The sequence below is a fragment of the Brachycentrus maculatus genome, unplaced genomic scaffold, assembly GCF_059751285.1.
Source record: "Brachycentrus maculatus isolate JH-2025_06_01 unplaced genomic scaffold, ASM5975128v1 h1tg000299l, whole genome shotgun sequence".
Taxonomy (NCBI): domain Eukaryota; kingdom Metazoa; phylum Arthropoda; class Insecta; order Trichoptera; family Brachycentridae; genus Brachycentrus; species Brachycentrus maculatus.
The window spans coordinates 1,170,892-1,195,000 of NW_028281050.1; the positions used below are offsets into that span (position 1 = coordinate 1,170,892).

The 24,109-nt window shown below is 33.9% G+C and overlaps 3 protein-coding genes across 5 annotated transcripts; 1 reads left to right on the top strand and 2 right to left on the bottom strand.

The window, feature by feature from the left end:
* Positions 1-1,185: 1,185 nt before the first annotated feature.
* Hs3st-B (Heparan sulfate 3-O sulfotransferase-B) lies at positions 1,186-6,830 on the bottom strand. Its single transcript, XM_088267526.1, has 7 exons — positions 6,680-6,830; positions 6,423-6,585; positions 5,300-5,538; positions 4,310-4,390; positions 4,031-4,204; positions 2,710-2,920; positions 1,186-1,932 (listed from the first exon to the last, which is right to left on the bottom strand). The coding sequence occupies exons 2-7, from the start codon at positions 6,549-6,551 to the stop codon at positions 1,696-1,698; spliced, it is 1,071 nt and encodes a 356-aa protein (XP_088123652.1). The 5' UTR covers positions 6,552-6,585; positions 6,680-6,830; the 3' UTR covers positions 1,186-1,695.
* A 494-nt stretch (positions 6,831-7,324) lies between these two features.
* On the top strand, positions 7,325-11,251 carry LOC148304897 (uncharacterized). Its single transcript, XM_088267530.1, has 4 exons — positions 7,325-7,547; positions 7,670-7,940; positions 9,192-9,374; positions 10,583-11,251. Exons 1-4 carry the CDS (start codon positions 7,396-7,398, stop codon positions 10,655-10,657), a joined length of 681 nt encoding a protein of 226 aa, XP_088123656.1. The 5' UTR covers positions 7,325-7,395; the 3' UTR covers positions 10,658-11,251.
* Positions 11,192-16,934, bottom strand: tzn (hydroxyacylglutathione hydrolase tenzing norgay). Of its 3 annotated transcripts, none has more exons than XM_088267529.1 (5): positions 16,830-16,934; positions 13,971-14,199; positions 12,922-13,142; positions 12,185-12,417; positions 11,192-11,476 (listed from the first exon to the last, which is right to left on the bottom strand). In XM_088267529.1, exons 2-5 carry the CDS (start codon positions 14,138-14,140, stop codon positions 11,336-11,338), a joined length of 765 nt encoding a protein of 254 aa, XP_088123655.1. In that variant the 5' UTR covers positions 14,141-14,199; positions 16,830-16,934; the 3' UTR covers positions 11,192-11,335. The 3 variants fall into 3 exon arrangements, with proteins under 3 accessions (XP_088123655.1, XP_088123654.1, XP_088123653.1); XM_088267528.1 differs by lacking the exon at positions 16,830-16,934 and adding an exon at positions 15,814-15,874; XM_088267527.1 differs by lacking the exon at positions 16,830-16,934 and adding an exon at positions 15,685-15,874.
* Positions 16,935-24,109: the final 7,175 nt, after the last annotated feature.

A 24,109-nucleotide genomic window follows, 5' to 3' on the forward strand; every position in this document is an offset into this window, starting at 1 on the left:
AACGATTCAATTAGAATACAATGTAAGCAAGAGTAACATGTTTTAAACAATTCCAATGAAAGCTAATATTATTACATAGTATAATTGTCTAAATATTACATTTTAATATATATGTGAGTCTCCTAAATATTATCACATATGTATTTATGAATTATCAGTACTAATTCAATTGACATTTTTTTTTTTTATAAATACTAAACAGTAAATAAATAAATAAATATTATATAGTAAATAAATACACAAGTAAAATTGAATACACCTAATTCTGCTTTTAGATAGTAGAAGATCTGCTTTTATTTTCCAGAATATACAAAAATATAAATAAATAAAAACTGTAAATACATATTTGGAATAATTCTGTAGTGAGGTATTTTCTATGGTATTTTGTAAAATATTTACATGATTTTTGTACTGATAATTAATTACCTACAAAGTTATTTAGATATAAAACTGTATTGCCCAAGATTTTTAGGAAGGGTATCTGTAGGTTTTCTTGAACCATAAAAATATACTATATAAATACAGAATTACATGTATTCATACATGTAATTTTTAAATAAATAATTTTAAAATATTTGGCCTTAAAAATATTGATACACACATAAGTATGTATAAGTTAAGGTTACGTATGTCCTTTTTTGGAGGTTTGTTCATAAAAATTTTCCAGGACAAGGCATTGAATACTAAATCTAAGCTTCAAACGTAAAAAAATTTTACTACAAAAAAGCGATACGGTGGGTAAATGCATTTTTTGTCATTAATTTTATTTTAAAACTTCCCTGTAATAGTTTAAAATACAAAATAAGTATTTCTCTTTGATTACTTCAGTTGAAGGTAAATTAAAGACTTCAAGATTAGATTGTAGATCTCAGTGGCTCAAGTTGTGGCAGAGTGGGGTTGACCCGTGGATTTCCGACTCGGAAGTCCACTACACTACTACGAGACCACAATCGGACACATTTAAGACAGATGAAAATAATACATGTAAAGGACAAAGGGGATCACATTGCTTTTTTGAACTGTGTTATGTATATCAAAATCTTGTATAAACAAAATCAGGAAACTTTACAGGTTAGTAATAAAATAAAATAAATCATTATGTAATATATACATAGCTACACTGATGTGTCATTTGTAAACACCAAAATATGTACTCTGACGTTTCTTTGACCGGAGTCTTCAATCTTTGGAAAATGAACCTGTTTCGTTGACGAATTGTACATACTAATAATACTAAAAAAAATACCTTGTTCAGAACTTCATGTACCTTCCAACCAATGGATTATTCGCTTCTCAGGAGTACACACTTTCCGCACCTCCACATAACACATCATTCTTCAGTAATTTTTGCACTCGGCTGATAAACTTCAGAATAAATTACTTGTTTACAAGAAAAATGCACCCTCTATCTTTCCTTTAAAGCCTTACAATCATCCATTCTAAGATTCCTCAACTTTTTTCCTCAGACTGTGAACTATGCTATGTTGAATTTGTACAAGTAGTATCAGATCACTAATCCAAACAGCTCTAAAAGGTAAAAGCCTTGACCACTCATACTAGTTTACTTTTGGATGATGAGAAAATGTCGCATCATAACCCATGTATACACACTTTGTACAAGAAGTTCAATAAATAAATAAAATACATCCTTTGTACAAGAGAAGTTCAATATATAAATAAAATAGTTGCGCAAATCTAGGGCCAACCGAAGTTGATGCCCGTGATCTGGTAGAATCTTTGGTTGAACGGTCGGTAGAACTCCCGGAGTCGGTCCAGCGCCACGGGGTTGATGTACGGATGACTGCGGCCCTTGGTCTTGCCGAGACAGTGCGGGAAGGAGCGGCCCTCCGACTTGAAGAGGCACGGGAAGCCCTTGGTCGAGTTGAAGTAGAAGTGCTTCTCGGTGACCACTCGTTTAAGGCCTAGGAAATCCTGGAAGGAATTTTTTTTTATTCTGTAATTTGGATGGGAATAATGAAGCTTTCATTTATTAACCATATAGGTTTTCTATCAGTATTGTGTGGTATTGTATACTTTGATATTCAAAATTTAATAAAGAAAAGTTTAATCAGACATTTCAAGATAAATGAAGTGTGTTTCTCGTAGATATCATACCATTAAAAAATACACATGTGTGTTAAAAATATATTAACTTCGGAATAACAGAACGGAAATTGGGATTCATTTATAGGTATGCTGTACGCAATAATTATGTTAGATACCAGAACCTGACAAAGCACCTGACCAGAAATTTGCCAAAAAAAACCATTGGATAAGAAATTTTGTAAATGTTAAACGTCCACATCTTGGAGTAAATATAAAACTGCAAAGTTAGAAATATTCTCATTGACCTAGAAATTTGCTGTTGATCACATTTGGATACTATCATCCGATGGTGCATAGGGCACTGCATCATATAAATGCAGTGTTATCTTGATCTGATAATCAAGATAACACTGCGAACATTCCATGATAACACATGAAAGAAAGGCGATCAGCCCTCTGGTTCACGTACCAATCCAGGGTAATATTGAATAAATATTAGAGTGAAAAAAATCAATTATATTTATTTGACCTCCCCTGGGAATCCAACCCGGGACCTCCAGTACATTAGCCAAGCGTGCTGACCACTACACTACGGAGGCGGACACAAGAGCTTACAAATTTAGAAACTGGAGATCAGGTTCTCTCACTGTGTACGCCACTAACCTGCACTCGGGCCATCTCTGTGGCCGGGTCCTGGATGAGGCGCTCTCCGGAGACCAGCAGCAGGTGCGAGAGTGGGAAGCAGCGCAGCCAGCGCTGCAGCGGGCGCACATACACGCCCAGCCGCACGGGCCCCCACACCGTGTCCACGGGGCCCAGCACCGAGCCGTTCACAAACGCCAGCTCCTCAAACTTGCGCATTGACGGCTTTTTGCTAAAAATGATTTACAATTAGCCCTATAATAATAATAATAATTTTGGATAATTTATACAGCGCTATTTTCGTAAAATACTACCTCAAAGGCAGATATGGATTATGATGTGAAAATGATGATAGATTAAAAAAATATTAAAGAAAAACGTCGCAAATTGGGTCTAAAGAGAGGAAAGTGGAGCAGCCGTATTATTGCGCCTTCTTCTTAGTTTTCTTGGGTTGGAGCACGGCCAAGATGTTGGGTTGGAGCACGGCCAAGATGTTGGGTAGGATGCCTCCCTGAGTGATGGTAACGCCGAAGAGCGGCTTATTGAGCTTCCGTCATTGTGGATAGTCAACTGCAGATGGCGGGGGGTCAATACCGCCCGCTACCATTCTGGTAAACCACCCTAACCTGACCAGGAGACTTGACTGATTGTAATTTTTCTTTCCAAACTATGAAATTTATCATATGACTGACTAGCTCTGACATGGACTGTAGTCACAGATTTATTTTTATTTAAATATTGTTGATAGTAAACATCATATACATTACGTACCACTTATTGATCTTGCAAAACATCAAAAATAAACATCAGCAGAATGACTAAACTTGCATGGAAACAAGAATTCCCCTAAAAGAATTCCATAAACAGGAATTCTGTAACAAAACAAAACCTAACCTAATTTTTAGCATTCGATATTACTAATATGTAGACCAGCCATTTGGATATAGAAAATGTAGTGAAAGCATATAGAACTAAACTAATACACATATAAGATAATACATGTACCTAAGTTCATTTGTTTTAAATGTAATAAGTTATATGTATCGTAAAAAAATCACAAATATTAAAATGGACATTTGAGTCGCATGGTATCTTTTAAATTACCTATCCATTTGATAATTTTTTGGCAGCATTGGTTGCTAAAATTTAATCTTTAATAAACCAAGTTTAATAACGTAATAAAAAAGCTTTGGACATTGAAAAATAAATGAAAAAAATAAACATTTCAATTGGTAGTTACTTCCTTGTATCATACCATAGCCACCTCCTCTTAATTTAAGGATAAGTTAAAATGATGCATGGTTAAGAAAACATACATAAAAAATAAAACACGGAAAATTACCTGGCGGCTTGGGTATAGTCACTGATGGCGCGGGTGACAGGATCTCTGACGACAATGAGAAGCTTCATGGAAGGGTTCATGTGCTGCACCCTTTTGGGAACCTCTTTGGTCACAAAGTACGATGGGGTCTTTTCCATAGTCACCTGACCTTCCAGAGTAGGGGGCATGTGCTGTCTGAGAGGGGAAATAACCAAGTTTACACGTATGTATACAGAATGGCAGATTTAACGCTATGTTTTTGAGATTGTATATTATTTTGAAATTACAAAAGTATTATACCTGTACCACTGGAATCCTTTTTCATAATGTCTATCAAAAAAGTGCACTTCTGAACCAGCAGCTCTGACATCAGGGTGTAATCTGAAATCATTCATAATGCCTTATTTACATATTTTATTTATCCATATCATTGAATCTTTCACCCTAGACAGTACGGCTGTCCAAACTTAAAACACAGTTAGGGACATTTTTTTCGTAGCACGTTTGTTTTGCATTTTTGGACTAAGTAGAATCTACTTAGTCCAAAAATGCAAAAAAAACGTCCCTTACTGTGTTTTGAGATTGGACAGGAGTAGATGGCGCCACAATCAAACCGAAAACGACAATAGAGGTTTCTGTAATCACTAAACAAGTCTACCAATGTTTCCTGCACAGGATCTATCGGCCTCCTGTACTTCTGACCGTCCCCAAAACAGAAGCTCTCATTGGCTCCGTATCATTGCATTACAGTATATGTACTTTGTCTTAATCGTCTTGTTTAGTCACTTGGTTATTACAATTTATATTTGAAGCAATAACTTTTTGATTTTCTATTTTATATTCAAAACATAACTTTGTTTTAAAATCACTGTAAATATTTTATCATAAATTAATTATAATGTCTACCAGTTTCGAAACCAGTTAGCTTCGAAACCAGTAGACATTATAATTAAGTTGTAAGAAAATATTTATAGTGATTTTAAAACAATATTTTATTTTAATTCCTTAATTATTATTTGAATTATCATTCGAATCCAATGATTAACCAATTATTTCTGTTGGATTGATCGCCATAATTTGCTTTTAAAGAAAGCAAAGCCTTTATTTTAGAGATTTGCTGCAGATAGGGTAGTGAATATGGAGAAGGTAGATATGAAAAGTATGGTATATCATAAACATCCGGACCTTAATTTTATTTAGAATTGGCAGAGATTGAACCTAAAATGCCATTTTGCAGTTGAGCGTCTGCCCACGCAACTATGATTTAAAGTAAATAAATGCTGAAGTAACCTTATAAACTCAAGTAGGGCCCTGGTGCCCCCTTTCTTGACTCCTATAATGAGCGCGTCGGGCAGCTTTCTGCTGGGGCGCAGGCCTTGCTGGCGCAAGAAGCGATACTTGGGGGCCCCGTCTGCCTCCAGGAGCCCCGTGTCCAGCGGCACCACTCGCACGATCGTCTGCGTGTCTTGAAACACGTACGGCGGGGGGCGCGTAGCTGCATAATTGCTGATGAATGCGTGTATCGGGTGCTGGAATGTAAAAGCACCAATTAAAATATGTATTTTCATCAACTGATTCGGCAGTATATATAAATATTAAAGAAATTGTGGTAAAATCTATCCATTTTAATTTAAAGTTTTATTTGTAAAATACCACTATTTCTTAAAATCTCTTATGACATGTGTTTCGATGCATTCAGCAACATTTTCAAACAACATATTCGGTGTTCGAAAATGATGCTGAATGCATCAAAGCACGTGTCACAATGGATTTTAAGAAATAGTGGTATTTACTAAGTAAAAATTAAATTAAAAATATAATTTCACTGGCAGTATGCAGGATTCATATGTTTTTCTTTTTAGACAGGTTGGAATCTCTTTACTCAATAGAATGTGTTTGAGTTTGCCAAAAGCTGCCCACTCAGTCCTAATCTTGGAGACCATGGCTCTGACAAAAAGAAATGCAGAGAAGCTCAAACGCACACAGCAATCCATAGAAAGATCCGTGCTTGTTTAAGCCTGGAGGATAAAATAAGAAATGAAGAAATTAGGAACTGAACTGCGCAGCAAGATTGGTAATGGGCAGGACAAGTTGCAAGACAGGGCCCCACAAGATGGACCCCTATAGTTTTAATTCTAAGGTAGGTGGTACTTCTTATATTAGCTAAAAAAATTATTGACTTATCAATTAAAAACTGAGGGGCGAGTGGAAAATGTTAGAAATCGCGAATAATGTGATCATACTTTGACCAAAAGACGATAAAAATTATAATAATTCTATTTACTAAAAATCTACAGAAATCTTAAAATACTGGAATTAATAATACCTACAGTTATAAATATGCAAAAAAAAAATATATTTTAATTACATAGAAGATAAATAGAGAATATGTCGGATAGGATAGATTACTCACCCGCTTTAAAACTTTATTAAGATTTGAAACCAAACACGAGTTGAAGCTGTACGAAAGATATAGCATCAAGGCACATAGAATTAGCGTTACCAATATGGAACGCCTCGAAACTTGAGTCTGCCATACCATTTCTGGTAAATATTCCAAAAGACGAAAGATCCATCTGGAAAACGCGAGATTTAATTAAACATTACTATTTTTAGTGTGAAACTTACTCTCGAAAAATGCTTCATTTATGTAACGACGACAGTACTTACAGAAATCAAAGTACCTAGAGAATAAAGAGAAGAACATTAAGAGGATCCTATTTATATATTCATGTCACGATAGCGCAACATCATGCCGTGAATTTTTCCAAAAAGCACGCGCCGGGGAAATCAATTTGTACTGGAAAACAACCTACACCCTGACGTTTCGCAGTTTTCCCATTATTTTCTTTTTTCATTTCATAAACGTTGTAGGAATCTGCAGTGCCGACACAATACCGACTGAGCTTTTATTAGCGCACGGGCGTTTTCGGTTGGCGTTTGATCTTATTCGGAATTCCGAATGAGTGAATCCCAAACGAAAACTACGTATCATGTGCGATGTTTTTTTCGTTCGATTGAAAAATATGTATTAAAAATGCATAAAACCCATACAAAACTATATTATTAAGCACAAGGTCATTTTTTACGAGCGCAAAATATTTTACAAATCCGGAATTTTCGTAAGGGTTTAATACATTTGTTGTTCTGAAATAGGAAATCACTGGCAGTAACTCACGTACCCGTATAATATGTTTAATTGAAAAACAAAATATTTACATTATTATAAGCCAATATACAATTGAATTTCAGCGCTTCGCATTTCAGTATTTGAGGTTTGGAACATTTGCAATGTTGCCAACTGCCAATAATACTACAAAAGAACGTAAACAAGTCGCGTAGATGTGTCGGAGTTTGGGTGAAAAACGATTTTTAAATATACCAAAATGACAGTACCGCCGATTAACCCCAGTATTTCTGAGGACTCGGATGAAATGGACAGCTTGCCGCCCGAGGAGGACATATACAGGAGGAAATACCAATTACTGCTCGAAAGATGCGAAGTATTGCAGCAGGATAATGAAAGAATCGTCCACAGGTATCAAACGTTTCTTATTAATACCCCGTTTCATATATTTGTAAGAATTAAAAACATTACGTTTTTGCTATTTCTAGTTAATTTTGATCCCGTTATTAATTTGACACTGGTATTTTTTCAAGGATATACCAAGTCAAAAAGATGACTAAACGATGCAGAAAGGAAATAAAGTTTTTAATGAGTCGGTTGGATATGCACGGGGATGCTTTTAGAAGCATCAAAGCCGAAGAGGAGGATGTGAAACCCAATATTTCTAATTTGCCACAGTTCCCTGGATTCATAGTTCCTAAAACAGAAAAGTGCACGACCCCCTCTTCAAATAGATCCACTGCCGACAAAAGTGCATCAGGGAAAAAAACAGCTCCAAAAAGAAAAGCCACAAAGTCGGAAAAGGTATGACTTTTATTATTTAACTATTTTTACTTAACCCTTTTTTGCAGTCATAGAATTTATTGATAAAATTTCTATGGAATGTTTTAAATACAGTTCAATTCAAAACATATTTATTCACGGTGAAAACCAAAAAGTTCTTCAAAAAGGCTTCAAAAAAGTATGTTAATGAATGGTAACCTAGTTTTTATGTACCTTTTTTTGGATTTCATTTTATAAAAATATCATTCAAAAGTAAGAGAAATATGTATGTTATGAAAATGTTATGTTGTGATTGCCCATATACCAGAGTCGTGGAGAGAATGTGAATGCCCTCATTCGCAATATAAAATTAACTCTTTACCTACAGTTGGCATGCAGTCGGTAAAGTCTTTGATAATACCCACTGTGTGTTTGGCACACCGATTGTGCACTACGTTGCACAATACCCAAGATTCAAACCACAATTTCTCTGGATCGAGTATCAATATTGTAATCATTTTTTCCTTAAAATTTATCTGATTTTTTTAACTATTGACATCTGTGGAAATAATGTAAAGAAAAATATCCTTTCTTACAGTTTCCTGGTGAAAATTGATCTTGGAGTGTCTTTGAATTAAATTAACTTTTTATTATATTTATAGTGTCGTTGTTAAAACAGAGACATCGTTTCAAATTCCCCAGTAGCACTATAATCAAGTTTCGCTGTATTGGTTTCGCACATATTGACTAGTTGTGATCAATTCAATGTAACTATTTTTTTTTTTAATATGTGGAACCATTAATTTGTATTGAAATGAAGCATTCTAATGTTAATTTAATATACAATAAAATTTGACCACCCAATCTAATCTAATCTGGGGTTATTTTCCAAGAAACAGGCAAAAAAAATCACCCGTTTTGCAGAATTATGAAAACAATGTTTGTTGTATTCATACTTGACAAAATTTTGTCTTAGTAGGTGCATTTAGGATGGAACTGATGTACTTTCTCGTTAATGCGTCCTCTCTCTCTCTCTCGGATGTGTATCCGGGAGGCATTAAATATTTTTCACACAGATATTTTTTTCATTTATTTCGCGTACATGATACGGGTTAGCGCGGAATGATGCACAAAAAATGCCCGTATCACGTAAGATTGTTTGTGTAGGGCGGTTAATGGTAACGTAAAATTTTGTAAACCTTAATATGGGGTTTTAGTTGATACGTGGAATTGACTGAAATCAGTCAACATGGTTCTTGTTTGTTTTCCACTTATTATTTTTGATTTACACAGGCGGAAAAGGACCCCAATGCGCCCAAGAAGCCCTGCAATGCATTCTTCCAGTTCTGCCAGGAGCAGCGGCCGTTGGTCTTGGCTGAAGGATGCTCCGACAGCAGTGGGGCTGAACCTTCCAAGCAGGAGATCACCAGGAGACTTGCATCGAGGTGGAGAGCGCTTTCCGGTGAAGATAAAAAGGTATCCATTATTATTGAATTCTGCATTTCCAAAGTAGTCAGTTAACACATTTCAGACGGGTGTTTTTTACCACTGGCGATGGGATTTGATAATTGTTTATTCATAGTTTAGACCTCAGCAAAGAGATTGGTACATAATATTCATATAAAACACGAAATAAATCCTTCTTTTCTGACTTTGAAATGAGGCCGATGCAGAAGGCAAAAATACCCTTCCTGTCCTTAAGCATCAATCACCAAACGGGTAGAAATACCTTTCCCATCCTTAGTGTGTTACCAGGATAGCCCATTGCTGGTCGTATGTGTGTCCATCATCTGTCACCATAGATTATAGTATGATTCGATAATTAGAATAACATTTACCCAAAGATCTATTTAACCTGTTAACCGGGCGGGACGCATAAATACGTCAAACACAAACAATATCGGGCACGGGTAGGACATATTAATACGTCCTTGAAATATACGTTTATTATATTATATATATATGGACGTATATTTTTCAAACAACAAAGGTATTAGTCATCCATACATGTCTCGACATGAATTTAAGACACGGAGTGAATCAGTATTCGCGCCCGTTACAAGTTGCGTAATTGAACAGCGGACCGCCCGGTTAACAGGTTAAGTAGAACATTTTTTTTTTTTTAATTAAAATAAAATAAAAAAATCAAATTGTCATAATTAAATATTTTATCGAACTATCCGCATCAAAACGTCACTTTTAAATATTAATCAAACTGCCTATGCTTTTTGCTTATGTTACTAGCTACAATAAATAAAATAATTGCAACCATGTTGCATTATTTGTATTAGGGTGGTGACTGACCGGAGCCATTTCGTCATAACGTAAAACGTTACGATGCGAGCATTTGTATAGTCAGTACAGCAAGGCGAGCGCTCCATCCATAGTTTCGATGCTCGTTGCGAGCGATGTTACGTTACGACAAAATGTCCGGTCAGTCACCCTAGTCATATATATTTGAATATATTTTCGGCGCATCACAAACTATGCCTAAAGACTCAAATTGCACACACATTATATAAAAATTTAAATAAGTTAAACATGAACATGATATCTTGAAATGGATTTTGTTATTGGAATGTCTTAGCGGATTGGTATCAAAATTGTCCTTGTGTATCATGAAGGGTAATTTGTTAGAAAGAAGATTAGTAACACTTTTTAAATGCCATTGTTTTTCTTTTCAGGTGTATGTTGCCATGTTCGAGAGATCTAAAGAAAAATATGCAGAAGAAATGTCTGCATACATAAAACGGGAGTAGACACTCTGTACCTGACTAAACAGTATTTAATTAGGCATAATATGGAAAAACTTATAGGGACCCAATTACTGCATTTATTAATCATATTTATAGATATAAAGTGTAGATAATTGGTCTGTTCACCGCAGTATTATTGTTTTGTGAACAGGGCTGTCCCAAAAATGATCATATGAGGGCATTGTAACTAATAGAGCAAGGTTCAAATGTTACATTTTCCAAGTATTTGTCTATGGATAAATATCTGCTAAAGGATATATATTCAGGACCTAACCTGTAATAATATGTAAACTGTCTATGGTGAAATCTGATTAACCAAAAAGAAGATTAAAAGATTAGAACACAATTCTGTAATATGACAGTTTCTATGGACTGTATACACATTATTCGAGGTTGGGAGTCTTCGTGCCAGTGATAGAGAATGTCATTTCAAGATTGCTGTTTATGTTACCAGCCCCCTCATATTTATAATAGTAATTATAAAATGTACAAAACCTACACATAGTTTTAATAATTTGTATAAAAATTGGAACAAGATATTGAATATTATTTATTAAAATTGTTAATAAATTAAGAATAACATAGCTTATAAAAAAATATTGCCTTTTATTTAGAAATTATTACAATCACCATATTGTTATAAACTTTGAAGTACGTATTCGTAGCATAAATTATACAAGATTATTTAAAAGTATCCTTTATTTTGCGGATATAAGCCATTGTTGCAATTCCATCACTGCAATTTGCGTACTTTTGGACATCAGGTTCGTTAACTCTCATAAATGGGTTTATTTTCTTTTCTTCAGCAATAGTGGATGGTACCTAAAAAAAATATAAATAATAAATATTTTTATTTATTTAAAGAAGAATGCTAATTTATTTGCAAAAATAAAATGTTCCCGCATTTGAAATGAGTTTCATTTAAATGAGTCTCCGTTAAATATGAGGTCAAGAATCAAATATATTGAATAAGAAGGTTGATTATGGGGAATGTTGTATAAACATAGAGTGAATATTCGACGTAAGTGTCCCTGAATATATTTTGAATAGATTTACTAAACCAAAATGATCTTTACCTGATTGGCACTCGAAATTACTTTGCTGGAAAACTCATAATTTCGAGAGTAGTTTTTCCATATGAAAATAAATTGCAAATATTCTCAAATACATATAATGATAGAATGGGTTTATTCAACAACAAAAATGATCCAAGACTCCAGTATTGATTTGAAACCAAAGATAATTGTAATTGGGGTAGTTTGAATTTAGATACTCGCAGAGTTAGAATAACTGAAAAACAGACACAATGGAATGAACTACCGATTACACATTCCAACAAAGTCTGATGAATATGCGGATAAAACGAACGCGATGCTCAGCAGTGAGCAAGATAACTTTTTAATGCAACCAGTCTAGCTCTTGAAGAAGATAAAAAAGAAAGCTATTTGAAAAATGTGAATTTCAGTTGTCTAAGTGCTTCTTCCCTTCACCGGGAAATTTATATGATGGGAAGTTATTCAAGATATTTACCGTGGGAAGTTTGTCAGCCCGTTTTTGAGTTGCCCATTCAATCTTATTTGCAACGTCTTTATTATTTGGTTCCACATGGTTTGCAAATTTTAGATTCTGCAAGGTATATTCGTGACCGCAGTAGACTTGAGTAGTGTCGGGAAGTGAACCAAGTTTGTCTATCAGTGCGGAGTACATTTGTTCTGCAGTACCTTCAAAGAACCTGCCGCAACCAGCGAGAAAGAGTGTATCACCTGAAAATTGAATTTAAAATAAATTAAAAAAAATATATATTTGTTGTGGTATGTCTAATAATTATGCACAGATCTCAGGTTTGAGGTAACTGTAAGATTGGCATGTCTAGAAGTGTTAAATAGATAATGCGAGAATAGAGCGATACGTGAATTTTGTTAAGTCAGGCAACGGTAATTCCTATTTGAGCCTATATTATGTGTTGCTGCTACGTTTGCACTTAGGTCTTCTAGCTCGCATAGCACAAACTGAATTTTCAGTCAGTAACACGGTGACAAGCCTCAGCGAAAGCAAGCAAAAAATTAGCATTTTGATTTTTTTTATTGTTTTGGCAGTCACTTTATACGGCGTTTGAAAATGCTGCGGAATGCATTTAAACACGTGTCACCATATATGTATATGTTTACAAATAATGGTATTTACTAAGTAAAACATTAATTAAAAATGGATAGATTTTACCGCAAAGTGACTGTCAAATCAATAAAACAGATGCATTTTTTCTCTACCTGTGAAAACAAGTCCATCTTCGTTCTGATGAGTGACGTAATAGCAGATGTGTCCAGTCGTGTGACAGGGAGTAGTCAGGCACTTGATGTTCAGATTACCAAGAGTCAGGTTATCTCCGTGCTTCACCTGGTCTGTCATGGACCCAACTCGGCTGTCACCTCCGTAAACCTTCAAGGAAGGCATCTTTTTAACTAAATCATCATTACCCCCAGCGTGATCCCTGAAAATGATGTAAGTATTTTAAAACTGGTGAGGGAGTGATCAAAATTAATTGTGGAAAAAGTAAAGTAAGGGATAGCCAACGAAAGGCTGTGCTTGATATTTCGCACCATATTAAGTGCTGAGCTTGTGGATTCCCAGTATGGATTAGACAACCAAAGTACGATTCAGTTAGCACCGCATACGGGAAGATACGAGTTTATAGGTTCATGTGAACCTACTACATATTATATTAAGCAACATTGAAAATTCAACAGAGTGGATTACTAAAAACTTACCTATTCTGTTATTTAAATGATCATGCGACTATCTCAAATGGAAAAGAAAAGGTATTCCTTTTGTTGATTTATCTAAATTCAATTGTTTAAATGTTTTCACTTATCAATGGCTCAGTTCCATAGAATTACAATTAGGATTCAATAATGAGTGGATGACAATTTCTCAGTTATAGTCTTAACTATAACTGAGAAATTGTTTATATTTATCTATTTTTGGATAGAAACATATATCTAACGAGAATAAAACAATACTCTAAAATAAACAGTACCTTTGTAGGACTAAAAAAAGTGTGATATTTGAATAAAATAAGTAATACGACACCAATTCAATTGCTTACTTATTGGTCTTTAGAATTGGAGCATTGATAAGATCATTTGACCGTCTCAATGAAAGCGATAGCAGTTTTTCATTGCTGTTACAAAATGTTCTGATCAAACATTAATTTAAATGGTTAAAAGATAATTTGATTGATTGAAGGAGAAGAAAGCCCCCTCATTAAACCTGACATTCCATCTTGAAAGAAATAATTATGGGATAAAATAAATTGTACCAATGGTGGTGTGTTGTCAAGATGGAAGTTAGAGAGACTCCTTCCTCTTTTACGGCGTCCAGAACAGTGTTGGGTTCAACAGGGTCAACAATGGCCGCATTCTTGGTGACAGGGTCGATGAGCAGGTACATGTAGTTGTCCTGAAGGGCGGGGAGTATTCTGACCCTCATTCTGGATAGGACTTCTGTCGTCTGACTACTGTGGGAACCTCGGACTTTAAGAGCTTGGGCTGAAATAATTATTAGAAGTCATTAATTTATCTGACTCCATATATCTTTGATTCAGTTATTATGAGTAACAACAAAAACAGTGTTTAGGGGAAACGCTTAAAAGTGTCTTTTACATAATGTTGGTAGAGAGCGGGAGACGCTTATACGCGTTCTATTTGCTTACTTTTGGTAGAGCTATCATGAGTTATTATGAGTAACAATGAAAACGTTGTTTACGGGAAACGCTTAAAAGTGTCTTTTACATAATGTTGGTAGAGAGCGGGAGACGCTTATAAGCGTTCTATTTGCTTACTTTTGGTAGAGCTATCATGAATTATTATGAGTAATAATGAAAACATTGTTTATGGGAAATGCTTAAAAGTGTCTTTTACATAATGTTAGTAGAGAGCGGGAGACGCTTATAAGCGTTCTATTTGCTTACTTTTGGTAGAGCTATCATGAGTTATTATGAGTAACAATGAAAACGTTGTTTACGGGAAACGCTTAAAAGTGTCTTTTACATAATGTTGGTAGAGAATGAGAGACGCTTATAAGCGTTCTATTTGCTTACTTTTGGTAGAGCGCAAGATGTCAAAAAATATTGTACAGATTGGAATTGAGTTGGCAGTTACTCGTGATTAGGTTACTGGTGTGATTAGTATACAACTCTAATTAGTATACTAATTAGGGTCGGGGTTGATTAAGAAACTGCCCAACGACATTATGTTAATTTGAAGCCTTTTTGTAAAACCTGATCACCGCTCTGCAAATGTTTGGGAGCTATTTAGGAAACAAAAGTGTACAGTGCTGAAATATCAATTTCTCAGGATCGAATATTCAGATCGTACTGATTTTGGATTTATTTTTCAAAATGTGATTAATTATTTTGTCCGCCTCCGTAGTGTAATGGTCAGCACGCTCGGCTACCGTTCTGGAGGTCCCGGGTTCGATTCCCAAGGGGCGTAAAATAAATATAAGTGATTTTTTCAATGTCATATTTATTCAATATTACCCTGTACTGGTACCTGAAGCGGAGGGCTGATCACCTTTCCTTCATGTGTAAACGATCAAGATAACACTGCGTTTATATGACGCAGTGCCCTATGCACCATTGGAGTGCGGATAAGGGTTTATTATTTATTATTCATATAAAATTGGGCTATGATTTTTTTTAAATTAAAAATTAATATTTATTTTAAAGAAAACGGACACAATAATTAATGCACTAAATTACAAGAGCGTAAACATGATTGAAAGTACATAAGCTCAACACAAATAAGAGAAATGAGTGGTAAAATAACGATGAAAATATTTCATAAAAATTGTTGCCAAAATCATGGTTTTATGGATTAATGCGATAAAAAAATAACCATCGCTAAAATAAATTTACACAATCCATACAAAAGGGCAAAATGAGGATCAAATAAATAATGGTTAAAATTAAACTAAGCTAAATAACATGCTAATAAATAATAAATTTTACATGACAAATTATTCAAGCATACCTCTAAAATAAATGGCAGTTAGTCTTTGTGAAACACTGTTGGGCAAAGCATTAAATATTTGGGCAAACATTTAAATTATCTAAATGCAAATTCTAGTTATATCATAACATAAAAGGAAAGAAATTAAACCTTTAACTTTTTGCCTAGCGATAAGAAACGTCAAATTGCGAGATAGCGGCCGGCCGGGAATGTTATTTTATTTTTAGTTATGGTGCCGGAAACTAGAAACAGACTCATATTTTTACACCGCAAGCTGAAATAGCTCTTAATGTTCAGTTATTAATGATTATTTTTTAATATCAAAAAATTGTTAAATAATTGTAATGTTGCTAAATGTACCCACATGATGAAGGGTTTGAGTGTTTTCTCGCCCTGGTGCGGGTAGAAAAGAATTTATATTTTAAGGAAACATTTCCGGTTATTGATGTGAACTATTTTGCCTATTTGAATACTTTATTTTACTCTCGCAGTAGTTATTGTTACAAAAATCCTTTGGGAAATAAGCTTTTGAAATATACACACAGATGTCGTAATTACACTCGTTTACAGTAAATAAAGAATATAAAGTAGGACTTGACATTCGATTTACATTAAGATCAGTCCTGATTCCAAATTTTTATTATTATTTCGAAACGGATTATATTTGATGGGATACAAATGAAGGGCCTTAGAGTGAAGAATATTATTGCAATATGGCAAAGGAAATGGAAAAGGAATAGTAGGTATGAAAAAGAGAGTAGCAGGAATGTCTAGAGCACTCAGGATTGCATACCCGTACTAATAAAGTGATGCCTCGCATAACGTACTTAATTTGTTCCAGGATCCTTCGTCTATTCAGCCCGGTTTTGAATTTCCCCAAAATGAATTTTCATCTCTTCTCTCTCATTAAAAATATTGGTCATCTTTTTTACGTATCAGATATTCGGAGAATTCCCCTTCAAAAAATTGCCATCAAAGAGATGAATCTGAACTTCAAAACTAGTGAATTTTAACCCCAATCGAGGTTAAAATTTACCACGAGGCCCGTGTCCTACCCCCATGAGGTCACGACAGGTAGGACACATTTATTGGACACCGGTAGGATGGCCTTGAGTATAAAATGAAATACATAAAACAAAAGATATTAGAAAAATGAATTCCTTGACCTGCAGTGCAGTAACCGCTGCGCGTTGGGAGAATAATATTTCGTTGTCTGCGCGCTACTTGTAAGATAAGTTGTTGATAAGAATACGAGTAGTATTATATACTGCAATATGTTTTAACAACCGGAATAGGAAATACAAATTACAGTCTGACATCTTATTAGTACAGGTTGGGATTCAGAAATGTCCAAAATTAAAAAAAAAAAGATTTATGGACCCTGGAATTGATTTTATACAGACTTCATATTTTCAGAAATATGTGTGACTGACAATAATCCATATTTTTAAAATAATAAAAAAATTAAAAGGTTAGTTTATATTTGTACTCCTGGGATAGATGCACAGGACCTCGCACTAGAGCAAAAAAACATCACAAATACTCCTCGCACGCCATTAAAAAAAACTAAAAAAATTCGCGTATTTTTATTGGAAAACCAAAATAAACATGACCCAAAAATTCTCTTTCCCCGCCACAAGCCCTCTTCAATCCTATAATTTTATATTCTTGAATCCAAGGGGATACAAATCAATAACAATAAGGAACAAAAAAAAACATAAAACTGAAAAGATATATGCTCAGGGACTCTTTTTTTCGTCGTAAATGCGATTTGACAGTAATTTTGTTTTTGTTTGTCAGCCTTACAAAAGTAAGGTGGGAACAAAAGCCCCACTCAGTTATTGGCCCAAAGCGCTTACTTCTGTTGACCCGCAGGTTAACTTTAGCTGGCCCGTAAAGCTCTTTTTTTAATCAAAGGTGAAATTGACCCGGCTTGATGTCACGGAAATTTAAAATAATAATTCATTAAATAATCACGGGCATTCGTGTCGGGAAAAAAACATTAGTCTATTTATAAACGTTTTTAGAATCCTACTAATTTGTAAAGTAGACATTTTGAATGGATGTAATGTAAGTTAGTAACATTGGCATTGGCGTTAGTTAACCAGCAGAACGATAATGTGAAGTTTAGTTAGTTTAGTAGAATGCGGAAGGGAATGCGGAATATAATCCTGTAGGATACTTGAATTTACATTAGTAAATTATTATTGCTGACACCGATCGCCATTACAGCGCAGTGGTAGGATCTTTATGTCCAGTTTTATGCTAAGAGCCTTTCTATCACTACAGGGAGATATCATTAATAGAGGATGGAGAGAAATAGGGTACAGGGTGTATAGGGGAATGGAAATTCTTTTTCATAACTTATAATAATTCAAAATATACCAATACACATCCCTTTAATTTTCAGTAGTAAGTTTCGGTGTAAGAGGAAAAATCTGAATCGTTAAATTTTTTTAGATTAATATTCTCAATATTATTAATATTCAAAGCATTTACTTTGTGGTTAGTCATTTTCACTTATTTATTTTTTTACAAAAATTTTACTAATATTAATCTTGAATGTATTAACTATGGGAATTATTGAATTTATTAAATTTACTCTTGAATCTGTAAAAGAGCATAAACTAAATTTTCTAGACTAAACTACAAAATAACACTATAGACTTAAATATTTTTCGCAAGCCAACTTATACAGACACGGTCATTAATAATATCTCTAATCATCCAATTTCCCACAAATATTTCACTTTTCACTCAATGATACATGGCTTAGTGAATGTCCCGTTATGCAAATCTAATTTTGACACCGAGCTTTATACAAAAAAACGGTAAGTGGTTGTATAACTATATATCACTGACATTTATGTAAAAAAATATTAGATTACTTTTTTTGTAATATGTAATTCTGTCCGTCTCTAGTGTAGTGGTTAGAGCATTTGGCTACCATGCTGAAGATCGCGAGCTCAAATTCCAGGGGGGTCAAATAAATATAAATGTTTTTTTAAGCTGATATTTATTCAATTTTCCACTGGACTGGTAGCTGAAGCGCAGAGTTGATCACCTTATCTTCATATAATTAACGATTAATTGTATGCAGTGCCCTATGCGCCATTGGGTGGAGATAAGGATCAGTAATTTTCATCAATAGATGAAAATATGAATGTTTATATAAGTGGTGCAGTAAATAAATTAATAAACTCAAAAGCGGTCTTAAACAAATCTTGAATTTTTATACATATTACATTCCACAAAGTTAATGATATAAAAGAAATTATTTATACTATTAAAAAACATGTATATTAAATCCAGTAATCCTTCTGAAAGATAATACCAACATACTTTTTCAATTTCATGCACATCAAACAGTTTTAAAATCATTTTCTGTGAACTTTTGTTATCTTGCGAAATTAATAGTGACGATTATATTTCTGATGCCAAACTGAGATTTTATTTGACTTGTCTCGGTATCTTAGTCCAACTTTCCTACTAAGGTCACCTGTCCGGTTTAGCTTTGCCAAATAAATAAATAAACAATGAGAATCACAGTGCTCAGTGGTTGAACCCGTAATTAAGTGTAATTTATTGCAACTAGCCGCGAGTATGTGCAGAATGGAGTGGTCATTATTTTTATGTGGTTCATTCAACTTTGGGAATTCACACGAAGGAGTCGCTATACCAAAATTGAAAATTATACATTTGTTGGTACAAGTAACTTGCTATGTTAAGCCAAGGGGGCGGATATATTACACTAAAAGGAAGTCACGCTTATTTAAGAATAGATTAATAAAACAGAAATTAGTAATTAATACATATAATTACAGGTAAAATGTAGTGCAATGTATTGTTCACAATCAGAAAGGTTGGGATGTTATGTATAAGACTATATGAGGGGAGATCATCCACCTAAGGGGGTACTCGCAAACCCACAATTCAGTCATCGATCGGCTGCGCGAGAAGCCAGACATGTCGCTCACTCCTTTCAAGAACGTCATAAATCAATAAACTTGATTTTTCAGGAGAACGTTTTTAAAGTTTAAAAATATAATACAATTTATTAAAAATAAATATCAAGCCACTTATTAAACTTTTTACTGTGCAACAGATCTTTTTAGGTAAAACCAGAAGGTTTTTTCTCCATTAATTTTTTTTAGTATATTTAAAAAAATAGTTAATCAATACCTTTTCTTCCAAATGCAAAAACAACACTTTCTGCCGTGTACCGGGTAAATATTAAGTTGAAAATATGCCTCTTTTGCTGGGATATAGTACATTTTCAGGGCATTCCGAAAACATGCACAACTGAAAATTGACGATTTTTGATTTACGACGTTCTTGAAAGGAGTGAGCGATGTGTTAAAAACATATATTGAATAACATTTTTTAAACTTATGACGTAGATGGGTAAAATCTCATACTCATAGATTTAAGTATTGATGTTCAAAATCTGAAAAAATAAATCTTTAAAATATTTGTTTAAAATCATAAATTAAATTAAAAGGTATTCACCGATTTCTTTGAAATTATGAGACACAGTTGAATTTAAATACGAGCCTGTTTTTATGTATGCTACCATTGCACCAAAAACGTTTTTGACGCAATGGCAGCGCATCTGTTGAACGTAATAGCAACATACGTAATACTTAACATTGCACACGGTGAAAAGCGTACTTCTGTCACTGCTGTCACTCAGCATTTTCAATTATTTCAATTGCATTTATGTATGTTACATAGATTTTTAATATTTTTGTTGCTTTATAAGCACTGTGGAATAAAACGTATTAGAAATGAGCGCTTACTCTTTTTTCTCTTTTCAATTTAAATAGACTGAGCTACACCGTGGCCGGATACTGCTAGAAAGTAATAAAAAAACATTATTTATCGACATCTCAACATAGTTGAAGAAGAATATGGATGTCTGGGCCCAAAACAAGAAGCTCAGACTTCCATATTTTCTTTCATTTTTTTTAAAAGGAATAATTCGCAAAGCCTATTGAGCCTATAAAGGCTGATACCAGAGACTTGTCTGCAGGTAGGATAGTAAGGATAGGGAAGGTAAATGTGAAAAATACATCACAAACACCAATACCAATTGAAAATATTTTTTTCTTGAATTCATTTTGCACTTGGCAGGAATCGAATCAACAACGCCAGTTTCGAAGTCGAGCGTCTACCCAACTACGCCACGGCGCCTGCATCTATGTTGAGATATCAAAAAATAACTCTTAATTGGAGATAATCCAGATTTGTGAACAAGTATTTGGACACGACCGCCTCCGTGGTGTAATGGTCAGCGTGTTTAGCTACCGTGCTGGAGGTCCCGGGTTCGATTCCCAGGGGGGTGAAAATAAATATTAGTGATTTTACACTGTAATATTTATTTAATATTACCCTGAACTGGTTCCTGAAGCGCAAGAGTGATCACCTTGCCTTCATGTAACTAATGATCAAGATAACACTGCGTTAATTCGATGCAGTGCCCTATGCACCATTGGGTGCGGATAAGGGTTATAATAATAATTTGGACACGCTCAAAATGTTGTAAAAAAATCAAACAAAAAACATGGGAATCCCCAATTGCCTACGGTACTTTATTTTTCGGTTCAATGTTTGACTTTAACGCGATAAAAAGAATGTCACTTTGGGTTGACCGCATTTGTTTGCAGGAAGTGCCAGAAATACATGTAGTTCAGCGGAGAACAGTGTCTTGCGCTGTACGGGCGTGGGGGCATGATTCATGAAGTCGGTCAACCTAAAGGAGATAGTCAACTTGAAGGTGTCCCAAGGACTCTGCTTGATCTCGAGTAGCGGTTTTTTCGTTTAACAAGGAAAAGCATTTAAGAAAATGATTGGAATTAATGACATGTTCAAAAATATGCTTAAAGCCCAGCATACGTTTAATCGCAACATATCTTTCTTTAAACCCAGGTAATATTTGATGTTAAATATTATGTTTAATATTTGACCACTGCTGACATTTCGACGGCAGTTCTCGTCAGAACTTCAGGACGCGGATCTGACTTGGGAGGATGCAAAGGAGGTGGCAGCCGACAGAAAAGCCTGGAGACAGTTTGTGTACTCCATATGCTCCACTTAGGGAGCTGATATGGTTTAAATAAATAATATTTGAAGAAGTTTTTTTTCTTCTTAAAACATTGTTTTTGTATTGAAATAATAAGCTTTTATTTGAAATATATATTTTCAGGCGGGTCTCAAGTATGTGAATTAAAACCAGGATTCGGACCTTGCATACTAATAGAAAGAGTCTTTGCTTAATAAAAGGTTTATCTATTCCAACAAAGATGGCTGTTTCATATGTACTGTGTCATGAGATTAATGATATATCTAGGTGTTACAAAACTTTGAGTAGTGTGGTTGTCAATCATGGGTTACATTTTGCATGTGTAAAGTGATCATTTGACCAGCTTATAGCAGGTCATAAGTCCTGTAAAGTCCTTCAAATATGTTGAGATGTCAAAAATGTACAAATATCCCCTAAGTGGAGATAGATTTGTAAAGAAGTATTGGAACACACTCAAAATGTTGTTGAAATATATGCTGCATTAAAAAAAAAAGCTTCGTAGTAAAGAAATAAAGTTTAAAAACAGTTATTGTATAGTTTCAGTTTTTTTTCTTATGCTATCTAATATTTTTTTACTGATGCATATCTCGTTTATTTTAAATAATCCATAAGGAAAATAATTTTAAAATATCTGAATCATACTTCTCAATCAGGTCAACTATACATTTTGATGTAATTGATACTTTCATGATTTCAGATGATACCTTCCTGTCATTTTGGGCGTGGTTGTCTTTCAGCTATTTTTGGCCAAGATTGATATTAAATTATTATGTAGTCTTCACTTCAAGTGGGACGATGCACTAAATTGTACGTAGGGATTGCAATCCCGCATAGTTTCCAATCCCGCGGGATTCGAGCGGGTTTAATATATATTATTTATTATTTGGCATTCACTTTGTGGTATTACATGATAAAATCACAAATAACGCACTTTTATTTATACCTGTAGATGGAATCTGAAGCATTCGAAACTAGTCGTAACAAAATTTAATACTCAAGTGGTGAAAAACAAGTGTTTTATTTGTAATTAATATATACTTTGTTTTGTGATTCATGGAGTATTAAGGCAATAAAAAGGATAATTAAAAAACTCTAAAAAAACATAGGCACATAAGTATCATAGACACATGCTAATTTAAAAATGTTTTAAAAAATACATTAAATATTATATTAGATCATATTAAAAAATTCAATATTTTAATTTTACGATGTCGATAATGGTTGTAAAGTTTTTCACACAGATTGTTTCAGGAATGTTCTCAATATCGCTAACAATTTTTATACAAGTCGTAAGTGTAATCTAATTATACATCAATAATATCAATACACTTTTACTGGAATCGCCTTAAAGTAATAACAATTATATTTCATCATCTTTTTGCACCCGACTAAAAACAAGATCTGATATATTTGATCACCGAGTGTTCAAACTTATCTAACTTATCTAAATTATTTCCAAATAAAATTTCAAAACGATTTATTGCGCACTCTCCTTATCATCCGTCGTTCACTTTGTGTAACACCACTTAAAACCCTTATTTCATGACCACTGGTTTAAAAATAACATTTCCTTCATCAGGTTAACTATATACTCTATAGTAGAGTTTTTAAGTGGTATTACACAAAGTGAACGATGAATGGAAAAAGGAGAGATGTGTTACCACACCACACAGTTATTAAGACTTTTGAACAAAAAATTAGATTTATTTCAAGTATAAGACTTATAAATGAAATTTGTACACAATCCTCCAAATCCCACTTACGCTGAAATGATGCAGGGTCTAGCTGGATTTGGGAATCCCACTTTATGGGATTGAAGTCCTAAATTATACAGTACGAAATTAGCAATTTATATTCATGGTATCATCAACAAGTAATTCAGAATAAAAAAATACTGTTATTGCTGGCGCCGGAAGCGTTTTGGGCTCATTTTAAATTATGAAATGATGTCAAAATGAACCATTTGTCAATTAAATTAATAACAAAAATACTATATATCATGTTAATATAGTTGGTTGGTTGATTACATTCTATTCGAAATTCAAATTTAAAACTTATGAAATACATATAATCTAATATTTCTGCTTTCGGTACCTATCTACTCATTGCTTTGTTAAATATATTTTTTAAAGTGTTTTTTTTACGTTTTTCTTATTTCTATGGTAAATGGTAAAATGTGGTATGCAATATTACATTTTTAATAATTATCAAAATTACAGATATTTTACAGTACTTAACTGGTGGGATATGAAAATAACTGGGTTACCTGAAAATAATTTTTTATTAGAATCACATGTGAAAATAACTCCACAGACAAAACACACAAGGTGGCTTGGTGGGTCTCTGCAAAAAAAATTAAAATTT

Coding starts and splice junctions, on each gene's coding strand:
- Hs3st-B (XM_088267526.1), bottom strand. CDS start 6,551: ATGGTATGGCAGACTCAAGTTTCGAGGCGTTCCATATTGGTAACGCTA. Junction 4,391..5,299: donor GCCCTACTTGAGTTTATAAG/GTTACTTCAGCA, acceptor GAATGATTTCAG/ATTACACCCTGATGTCAGAG. Junction 4,205..4,309: donor AAAGGATTCCAGTGGTACAG/GTATAATACTTT, acceptor TTCCCCTCTCAG/ACAGCACATGCCCCCTACTC.
- LOC148304897 (XM_088267530.1), top strand. CDS start 7,396: ATGACAGTACCGCCGATTAACCCCAGTATTTCTGAGGACTCGGATGAA. Junction 7,941..9,191: donor AAGCCACAAAGTCGGAAAAG/GTATGACTTTTA, acceptor TGATTTACACAG/GCGGAAAAGGACCCCAATGC. Junction 9,375..10,582: donor TTTCCGGTGAAGATAAAAAG/GTATCCATTATT, acceptor TTTTCTTTTCAG/GTGTATGTTGCCATGTTCGA.
- tzn (XM_088267527.1), bottom strand. CDS start 15,754: ATGTTTGCCCAAATATTTAATGCTTTGCCCAACAGTGTTTCACAAAGA. Junction 14,200..15,684: donor AACTGCCATTTATTTTAGAG/GTATGCTTGAAT, acceptor TAATTATTTCAG/CCCAAGCTCTTAAAGTCCGA. Junction 12,418..12,921: donor AGATGGACTTGTTTTCACAG/GTAGAGAAAAAA, acceptor TTCAATTTTCAG/GTGATACACTCTTTCTCGCT.